This window comes from Xiphias gladius, chromosome 18, assembly GCF_016859285.1.
Source record: "Xiphias gladius isolate SHS-SW01 ecotype Sanya breed wild chromosome 18, ASM1685928v1, whole genome shotgun sequence".
In the NCBI taxonomy this organism is placed as follows: Eukaryota; Metazoa; Chordata; class Actinopteri; order Istiophoriformes; family Xiphiidae; genus Xiphias; species Xiphias gladius.
Window position 1 is genome coordinate 1,129,050 of NC_053417.1, and position 10,405 is coordinate 1,139,454.

General features: G+C 40.5%; 1 protein-coding gene across 6 annotated transcripts; it reads left to right on the top strand.

Moving 5' to 3' along the window:
- Window positions 1-4,396: 4,396 nt before the first annotated feature.
- On the top strand, window positions 4,397-8,492 carry LOC120804515 (60S ribosomal protein L22). 6 transcript variants are annotated; one of them, XM_040154009.1, is made up of 4 exons: window positions 4,397-4,510; window positions 5,325-5,435; window positions 5,632-5,756; window positions 8,293-8,492. In XM_040154009.1, the coding sequence occupies exons 1-4, from the start codon at window positions 4,499-4,501 to the stop codon at window positions 8,435-8,437; spliced, it is 393 nt and encodes a 130-aa protein (XP_040009943.1). In that variant the 5' UTR covers window positions 4,397-4,498; the 3' UTR covers window positions 8,438-8,492. The 6 variants fall into 6 exon arrangements, with proteins under 6 accessions (XP_040009943.1, XP_040009944.1, XP_040009945.1 ...); XM_040154010.1 differs by having other exon boundaries at window positions 4,404-4,510; window positions 5,328-5,435; XM_040154011.1 differs by lacking the exon at window positions 4,397-4,510 and adding an exon at window positions 4,537-4,807.
- Window positions 8,493-10,405: the final 1,913 nt, after the last annotated feature.

Sequence of the window (10,405 nt, forward strand, 5' to 3'; positions counted from 1 at the left end):
GTTAAAAAAGGCAGTCCTTTAAGTTTGTTTTAAGTGGGATTTAAAGGACATATCCTGATCAAAGAGATCTCCAAGTTTACTAAGGAGGCCTGGGCAATGCCATCTAAACTAACAATATCATTAGATAATGTGTTTCTGACGTGTTGGGGGCCAAATACAATAACTTCACTTTGGTCTGAGTTTAACAGCAGAAAGTTGCTGGTCATCCAGGTGTTTATGTCCTTAAGGCAAGCTTGAAGTTTAGCTAACTGATTGGTTTCATTGAGATTCATTGACAAGTACAACTGGGTATCATCTGCATACCAATGGAGGTATATGGACTGTTTCCTAATACTACTGCCTAAAGGAAGCATATATAAGGTGAATTGAACTGGTCCAAGCACAGAACCTCGTGGAACTCTGTGACTAACTTTTGAGTATATTGAGGATTTTATCGTTAATGTGGACAAACTGAAATCGATCTGATAAATAGGAATCAAACCAGCTCAGAGCAGTTCCTTTAATTTCAATAAAATTTTCCAGTCTCTGTAATAAGATATGATGGTCAGTATTGTCAAATGCAGCCCTAAGGTATAACAAGAGAAGTACGGAGACAAGTCCTTTGTCCGATTCAATTAGATGATCATTTGTAACTTTCTCCAGTGCTGTCTCTGTGCTACGATGCTCTCTAAATCCTGCCTGAAATACCTCAAATAAAATATTATTGTGTAGAAAGTCACACAACTGGTTGGCGACAGCCTTCTCAAGGATCTTAGAGAGAAAGAGAGGGTTATATATGGGTTTGTAGTTAGCTAAAACATCTGGATCAAGACTAGGCTTTTTAAAAAGAGCTTTAATTACAGCTGTTGTATATAGCCTTTTAATAAAGACAGATTGATTATATCTATAAAAGGGTGCTAACTAAGGGTAAAGCTTCCTTAAGCAGCCTAGTTTGGATGGGGTCTAGGGGACAAGTTGATGATTTAGATGAAGACATTATTGAACTCTCCAGATATCTACAAAATTCCTGGATTTAATCGGGTTGTTTTGGAACTGTGTTGCAGCAATATTTGGGGGCAGGCAGGAGGACAGTCTGTCTAGACTATTGGGATATTCTTGCCCCACATCTGCATTCTACAATGAGACCTCTGCATATGAGAGTAAGAGGGAGGTTATTGCGGTAGAGCAAAAATGTAGTAAATGGTGTAAAGTGACTGGCAGCCTCATAAAAGCACAATCTAGGAGAAAAAAAGAAACAAAACAGACATGTCTAAGCCATAAAAAAGAACAATACACATCCCCACCCAACCCCCTCTGTATCTTCCAGAACCAGACACGTTCCCCATTACAATCTAAGAATTAGTTGCTGGGCAGGTAACTAACTATGCTCTACTATCACAAACCCCCCTCCCCGAGAAGGTTTTAAAGCATAAACTGGTATGAAACTGTCAATCAAATGCTATTAGGGTTAGGGAGAATTATCCAATGTCTGCACCTAAAGCTGGTCATTCATGACACTAACTCAAAATTTACCAAATAAAGATGGGTGACAAATGAAAGGAAAAACCAATATAACTGTAATACACTAGACTCTGTGGAACTCTACTGGAGGGATGGACACCATTCTTACCAAAGATATTCCCTCATTTGGCGTTTTGATGATGGTGGTGGAGACAGTCCAAAATCTCCCATAGGTGTTGGGTTGAGATCTAGTGACTGCGAAGGCCATAGCATACGATTCACATCATTCTCATAGTCATCAAACCATTCAGTGACCCCTTGTGCCCTATGGATGGGGACATTGTCATCCTGTCCAGAAGTCCAGCACTGTTGGGCGGCAGGAGGGAGGAAAGATAACATAGCACAATACAGGTACCACATAAAGATGTATAATAATAATGAGACTAATAATGATAATAATAGGGTGATTAATAATACTAATAAAACTAAATATAATAACAGTAATAGTAATCATAATAATTGAAGCAGTGGGAGTTGAGCAGGATCATGGGGGCAGTCAGGGGTTTGCAGTCACAGATCCAGGGTCTGCAGCACCAGGGGTAGAAATACATGCAGAAAGTGAGAGAGAAGACGTCAAGTTAGTAATGAGCATTGATGCATCCCAACATGTAAACAGGAACAACTATAAAGTGAACAATATCAGTGTACGGGTTTACTCCCCTTTGCGTGTAATTTTCCTTTCCAGGAACCGTGCTGCCTCCTTTGGATCGTCGAAGACTGTCGACGTGCCTCAATCTTGGTGATGAATGTGGAGCCTGCCCGGGTACTGAAGGGTGTGTCTGACTCCTCTGTCGCATAAAATTTGCATTACATCGCAAAAGGCGTGACTTTGATTCATCACTTCAGTGGTGTAGGCCAGGAAGACACCAGGACCTTGTTTCCCTTGTACTCCATGGGTTGTATTCTGCCGCCGTGAAGGATCAGTTCTTTTACTTGAATGTGGGGGATGCTTGATAGGATGGTGCACGGCTTGGCTCCGGCAGCTGGCTCCACCTAGAGAGAGCAGTGTGCATGGTCAAATTTAACTGTACACCCAGTTAAATTTGACCATGCACACTGCTCTCTCTCTTGCAAATACTCTTCCCCAAATAACTTGGGAATCAGCTTTAAAACAAATTCAGTGGGTTTACCTTCTTCTGTGGCCTCTTGTATTTACACAATCTTAATATTGTGTCTCCAGGGGCGGGTCTCTTAGTTGAGCGCTTTGGTTTGGAGCTGGCTGCTTTGTTTTGTAAGCTCTAAGAAGCTTAGCTTAGCTAGAAACTCTTGCATGCATGCTTTGAAGTCGCTAGTGGTTAGGTCTTTGTTAGCCACACGAGCTTGCAGATCAGGCTATGCAGCCACAAGTGTCTGAATGTTGGTTTCAAAAGCATCAAAACATTTGTTGATGCCACATAGAACTGACTTGGACATCTCCTTGTACATGGCATAAGTTTTGTCCGGTGGTTTCTCCGACGCAGTGGAAGAGTTGTTTGCAGGTTTGTTGTTAGCAATAGCACTAGCTCCGGTGGCTTGGCACTTGGCCATCCTGGCTTTGTTGGGGGCGTTTGGCTTTGGCATCGTTTGACTTTTCCACACAATTCGTTTAAATAAGTGGACACACACTGTTGGCCTATAAATGAATAAAACACAGTATAGTAATAATTTTGTCAAGGCCTTGGAGAGGAGCACTGACCAAACACATCTAATCCATACGCATGTGCACTAGGGCCCCATTCTTTTCAACACCGATCTAAATATCATCGAAAATCTGTGACTAGGCCTCAGGAGAGCAGTGCATGCAAGACGGCCCAAGAAACTCACAGAACTAGAAGCCTTTTGCAGGAAGAATGGATGAAAATCCCCCAAATGAGAACTGAAATACTCTTAGCTGCTACAGAAAAGGTTTAACAAGCTCTGATACCTGCTGAAGGGTGTGTTACTAAGTACTGACCATGCAGGGTGCCCAAACTTTTGTTTCGGGTCCTTTTCCTTTTGAAACTATAAAAGATGGAAATAAAAAAGGATTGTAACTTAAATTAATAAAGAAATGTGTAACTTCATGCCTTTTGGAAACTATTTGCAATAACAGAAATTTTGATCAAGAGTGCGCAAACATTTTCATGCCACTGTAGCTGTTTGCAAAAATGCAAGTATTTATCTCAAAATCAATTAACGGTTTGTGTGTGTGTGTGTGTGTGTGTGTGTGTGTGTGTGTTTTTTTTTTTTCTTCAGATACTTTGGGTGACTCCAAGACCAATGCCCTACCCTGGGCCCCCACTACTGGGCAAGGTAGTTTATTTTAGTGACACAAAAGAAGGCTCTCTTCCAACAGTTGGGGGAGCTGAAGGCTCAACTCCAAAGCTTTCCAATGAGCTTTCCACTGACCTGAAGTCAGAGACCAACGAAAAATAATTATGTCTCGGACCAGGTTCAGAATCGGACCAACAAGCTCCACAGAGTACAGACCTGGAAACAGCAGCAGACTAATGTGTTCGACAGAGAAAGAGCCAAGTGCTTCAAAGAGCAAACTCTGAGGATCCAACTGGGCCAAAAACTGGAGGAAATTAAAAAACAGCTGGCAGATCAGAAGAGCCAGGAGGAGTTATTGGTTAGTAAAAACAAGGAAAGGAGGAGTGAGCTCAAGTGGCTAACAGCTGCATACCATGGTCTCAACCAGAGATATGAAAAGTGGAAGAAAGACAGTGTTCAGATAAAGCTTGATACTGAGATGAAGTCTCATGCTGAAAGGCTGTCAGTGGACCAGTAGCTGGTACAGAAGAGCAATCTCTTCTGTATTTTGACAAAACAATCACAGTATCCAGTTTGACTTCGTTCTGTATCACCATAATATGGTTTGGTTTCCATAGTTTTCACAAATATAAACTATTTTACTCCCTTTGCCAAATGTCTTGCTAATCAATCTCAGATGCACTGATTCAATCGATTATTCGGTGTTTGATTTATTCATGTAGCGCATGCGCACGGTTTGCTCTTCCTTTCTGCAAGCTTCTCCGCCATGGCGCCTGTCGTAAGTAAAATCGCGTATTAATAAATCCACCAAAAGAATAGATTTTCCTGTGTGAAAGCCAGAGGAATCGAGTGATACGAAACGACAATTTTGTTATGACAGTCGTTGTGAAAGTGCAGGGTTTGGGTTGGGCTTTGAAGTGTTTTTATGAGCACATAGGTTAGCTTAGTATATCTGTGGCCTATGGTTGCCTCTCCGCCACCGTTAGCTAAGTAACGTCAGTAGGGACTGAAGCTCACCACGTTGTTAACTCAGCCAGCCAGCCAGCCTGCATGGACAGATGGCCACATGACAGCGGTTTGTTTAACAAGTTGCACTAGTGATGTAGTTGTAGAAGCGTTTATCATCTAATGGGATAGTAGAATTAGCTTTCCACGCTTGTTATTCTGTAGCTCTGACACCTGAGCGAAAGCCGTGCTGAACTCCTGGAAATGTTCAAATGTTTCCTGTTCTTATGGGCAGTCAGCGCGTCTCGTAGCACCAAACCTCTAAAGATAAATTGGGTTCATTCTTGACTTCCTATAGCCTTCGCATGTTTTCATCATTTTTTTAGTAAGCATTGTCGCAAACCAGCTTCAGTTTAAAACACATTGTTGCCGAATAAAAAGAGGTTTTTGACTAAACAGCTGTTATTTTCAGTAAGACCTGTATGTTTGGCAACAAGCATTACACCCCAAATGAGTTGGCGTTAAAAGTCAAGGTAAAAGTATGGCGTGACGTTCTCCTCTGAAGAGTATGGGCCAAAGCTAATACAGGACAGACTAGGACCTAGTCTGTCCTGTTTTAGCTTTCCCTTTTTTGTGTGTTTTGTTAGCAGAAGAAGCAGAACACCGGTAAAGGTGGTAAGAAGAAGAAGCAGGTTCTGAAGTTCACACTGGACTGCACCCATCCAGTTGAAGATGGGATCATGGACGCTGCCAACTTTGTAAGTCCACCGCCAGTTAGACCTGCAGTTGTCTGTGTATTTTAGTCCATTTACTACAAATTCAGTACAGACCGAAGTTAATGTCACAACAATATGAAAACCAATTTACAGAGACCTTTTCTTGTGATTGTGTTCCATCACAGTGAAAATGTGAGATTTTGTGTGTGTGATGTTTCTACAAACGTTCTGTTTCCAGGAGCAGTTTCTTCAGGAGCGCATTAAGGTGAATGGGAAAGCTGGCAACCTGGGCGGTGGTGTGGTCTCCATTGAGAGGAGCAAGAGCAAGATCACAGTGTCCTCTGAGGTGCCCTTCTCAAAAAGGTAAGACACAGTCACACTTTATCCACTGCTTATGGTACTGCCCTATTGACTCAGGGATTGCAGTATTTTTAAACTCTATGTCAGAAGGTTTGGTAGGTTGAGAAGGCTATCCTAAACCAGAGGCTGTGAGACAGATATCCACAGTTTGGAGGAAACTAGTGAGTCCTCATTGGCCTGCAGTATCCCACAATAGGCATGTACTGACAATCCTATAGAGCCCATTGGATTAACGTGTGGTATATCCGGATATCCTTTCCAGATCAGGATCTGGATCACACATGTTAATGCAAGTGCAAATATAGAAGACCACATAATCAGATTGCAGTCAGATCAGCCAACATTATAGCATTTTGATCTGGCATCTGTACAGCCTGAAAACATTTTTAAGATAGAAAAACGCCCAACATGTTGAAAGGTCCCCTAACTCTTGCCTCTTCCTGCTTTCTTAAGCTGCTTGGTAAAAGCTACAGGCATCTGCATAGCTAGCAAGTCTTCTTTTTGCAAAAAGTGAATAACATCTGTCTACGGTATTAGGCTCTTCAAGATGAACTGTACTTCGCTTGCAAAGTGGACAAGAGCAGGTGGCAGCAGGGGGCAGTGACAGTCTGAACAGGAAGTCACAGAAATACTCACATTCTACTAGATCCTGTTAGATTAAATAAAAAATTTTCAGACTGATCTAATTAGCTTGTACACAGTCTCCAGCTATTGTTCTAATGATGTTCTTCTGTATGACAGGGTAGCCTAATAAAATTCTCTACAGTTTATCTGTGATCATCATGACAGTGTTTATGATTTAACTTCCATATTACTCCATTATTTACAATGAAAATACAGAAAGATTAGAATTCTCATGTAAGTTCAAAACATGAATCACATCCTACTTGTTAGCAAAAGGTTTGTTTCACTTCATGATACTTAAGGAATTAAATAGGTAATATTCATATTGTAGACTAGAACCATCAAAGAATGTATGCAGTCTGAGAACTAACCAAACTGAATGTATTCAGCGTCTCTGACTCATACTTCAGTCAGTGGTCTGAAGTTTTGCAACTGCAGCGTCTGGCTCAAAAAACTGCATCCGACTTGATCTTGTGGGGATATCATTGCCTAAATTTGCATGACATCAGATCAAGTCAGGAGCAAGCCAGACAGAAATTTAAATGGCTGCCAGTGATCGATTCTGAACAGGCCTGGCTCACCTCAAACGGGCCTGTTGCTCCCCTTGACCTCGGACACCGTGTTTGTTGACAAGTCCGCCAGCTCTGCCAAACCAATATACATATGAGATCTGACCACTGTGTGGGCAGAATGGAGATGAAGAGAACACTTTTTTGATAGCAGGTGTAAATGTAAAGGCCTGTGGATCAGATGTCATAATTCAGATAATAGATCCAGATACAGATCACATGTTAATACCAGGGTGGACATTGAAAATTGATTAGTTGATTGCTGGTTGCTAATGACCCTGCTGATTTTAAGATGATTGATTGGGCGACAGGACAAAATGTATTGATGAATAGTATATAATAGTTATGTCTGCTGTGGTTATTCACTAATCTCTACTCTGTCTGCTGTTAAAAAAGAAAAAAAAAAAAAAAGCTTTCATGTCACGTGGTGAAAAAGGCTGAAAAACATCATGAGCCAAAGTCATGACATCATGTCCAGGCTAGTCTCTGTCCCACTAGCCTCAGTAAGTCAGTGCAGTCCCTTGTTCAGCCTCTCTTTAATCTGTCTTTCTGGGAAAAATAAAGCATATTCCTGGAGTTTACTTTCCATACCCACATTCATATTCTTTCCATATTCAAATTAGCATCCTCTACAGCACTTGCTATAAGCAATTGAAACGTTGCTGATTTTTACAAGGTTAAATGATTACTTTGTGAGCACAGGAAAAAGTACAGTAAACTAAAAGCATGGCAGCGCAGATATTTACATTATCAAAACTTGGTATGGTTCATATCCTTAAAACTCACCAGTGCTCTCTATAAATGTGAGCAACTTCAGTTTTTTTTTTCTCGTGATACTTTCTCATATACGCTTACTGACAGAAGCTTCACCCTGTCCTGTAAGAAACGTTAACATTTTATAAGAAAATATGTATAATATATAACTACTGTAGATGAACAGTTACTGGACTTTTAATGTTGAGCTGTTGTTACTATTGGACTGTTAATATTGGATTTTTTTATAAAACAAATAGTTTGACATTTTGGGACGAACCTTTATGTGCTTTCTTAGTATGAATTTGATGGGAAGAGTGAGACCACTCTCCTGTCTGTACTGTATATGTAAAGCTATTAAAGTGAAGATGCGACTTTAATAGCTTCACATTTACAGTACAGTCGTAATGGTAACGGCTGACATTGGAGGTGGAATGGTATAGTCTTTGTTCAGATTTTAAATTGGATGTTTAAATAGTAACTTGGAATACGCTAATCCCTGTCCTCACTGTCAACTCATACCTTTTTATAAAAGTGATAAATCTCAAAGTGAATCTGACACACTGTTTTTGTTTTTGTCTATTATTTTGCAGATACCTGAAGTATCTGACCAAGAAGTATCTGAAGAAGAACAACCTTCGTGACTGGCTGCGCGTCGTGGCCAACACTAAGGAGAGCTACGAGCTCCGCTACTTCCAGATCAACCAGGATGAGGAAGAGGAAGAGGATGAAGATTAGCTTGACAATTCATCTGATTTTGTACATTTAAATAAATGTTGTTTACAATACAGAGGCTTGTCTCAGGTGTGTTTCTTTGAGATTTTCTGTTGGTGTGTCACAGACAGACACACCAATCTGTCAAACAGCAACATCGCTCACAGGTGAGTTGTCTACCCTGATTACAGGTGGAGAACCCAAATTCTACAGTGGGTTTATTTCAGATTTCCCTCAATCCTGACCAGTTTCCCTGTCCCTGCCACTGCAAAACACCCGCACAACATGATGCTGCCACCATCATGCTTCATTGTTGGGGTCGTAGTGGGTAGTTGATGAGCGGTTCCTGGTTTCCTCCAGACATGACGCTTAGAATTGAGGCCAAACAGTTGAATCTTGGTTTCATCAGACCAGAGAATCTCACAGTCTGAGAGTCATTTTGGGTCCTTTATTCAAACTCCAAGTGGCTTTCATGTGTCTTACTGAGGAAAGGCTTTTGTCTGGTCTATGCTATAGAGCCCAGATTGGGGCAGTGCTGCAGTGATTGTTGTCCTTCCATATCTCCACACAGGATCTCTGGGGTTCAGCCCAAGTGAACATCGGGTTCTTGGTCACATCTATTACCAAGGCCCTTCTCCCCCCATTACTCAGTTTGGCCAAGCAGCCAGCTTTAGGAAGAGTCCTGGTTGTTCCAGGACTTTTCAGAGAACTTCTTCCATTTAAGAATTACGGAGGCCAGTGTGATCACGGGAACCTTCAATGCAGCAGAAATTTTTTTTTGTAGCCTACCCCAGATCTGCGCCTTAACACAATCCTGTCTTTGAGTTCTGCAGGTAGTTCCTTTGAATATCAAAGCAAAAACCAAGGAAGGTTTTTGCCCTGATATGCATTGTCAGCTGTGAGCATTCCCAAATCATGTCCAATCAATTGAATTGACCACAAGTGGACTCCAATCAAGCTGTAGAAACGGCTCAAATATAATCAAGACAAATGGAAGGCACCTGAGCTAAATAATTTAAAGCTAAAAGTGCCAAAGCAAGGGGTTGGAATTCTTGTCATTCTAATATTTTAGTTTTCCATTTTTAATACATTTTCATAAAAATTTTACAATGTGATTTTCACTTTTGTCATTATGGGGTACTGAGTGTAGATTGATGAGGGAAAAATGAATTTAAAACCGATTTTATAAGGCTGCAGTATAACAAAATGTGAAAAATTTGAATGGGTCTGAATGCATTCTGAATTTTCACTGGATTGCCAGCATGTTGTGGGTCAGCACTGAGCTGAGGCTGACATGAGTACAGGTGAAATCAGTTCCACAGATGTCCTGTTTGTTCACTTTGATTAAGGGCTCCACTGTACTCATGTCAAGACGTGAAGTTCAGTAGGAGAAATGTGAATTTTGTCTGTATCATAAGTGCTGAATATTGCTGTACAAGATGTATATAGAATAACATTTTCTAGAAACTAAAGTTCTTTATATTTCGTTATCTGGCTTGTCCAAGTGACAGAACAACCTCCATATTGTTAAAGTAATGTGTAAATAACTTTAAAAATACAAGAGGAGCAGATAATAATCTAAACAGATGGATTTCTGGCTTTATGTTTTTAAGTGACATAAGTAAGAAGAAATGTTACTGAAGCTACAGTAAGTGGCCAAAGTAGTTGATTGGCTTTTGCATTTAAAATCACATGTCAACATGTTGAACACAGTGCAGACACTTCAGAATGAAAAAGCAGCTCTGATAGCATGGTAGAAATGTACCTGCAAAGTGATTAAATATAAAAATTAATTATGTTCAGAAAGGATTGTGGCTTATGACATTTTAGGACTATCAAATAGTATGGATACAGCACAACTGGAGAGGTGAAGAAAAATCACTTTACATGAATCTTTATTTAACCATTTCAATGAAAAAACAATATAGCCCGAAATTTCACTATAAAAAAAAAAAAGAAAAAAGAATGCAGTACAGGTAGGAGAAAAACACC

Coding starts and splice junctions, on each gene's coding strand:
- LOC120804515 (XM_040154007.1), top strand. CDS start 5,160: ATGTTTGGCAACAAGCATTACACCCCAAATGAGTTGGCGTTAAAAGTC. Junction 5,211..5,324: donor AGTTGGCGTTAAAAGTCAAG/GTAAAAGTATGG, acceptor GTGTTTTGTTAG/CAGAAGAAGCAGAACACCGG. Junction 5,757..8,292: donor GAGGTGCCCTTCTCAAAAAG/GTAAGACACAGT, acceptor ATTATTTTGCAG/ATACCTGAAGTATCTGACCA.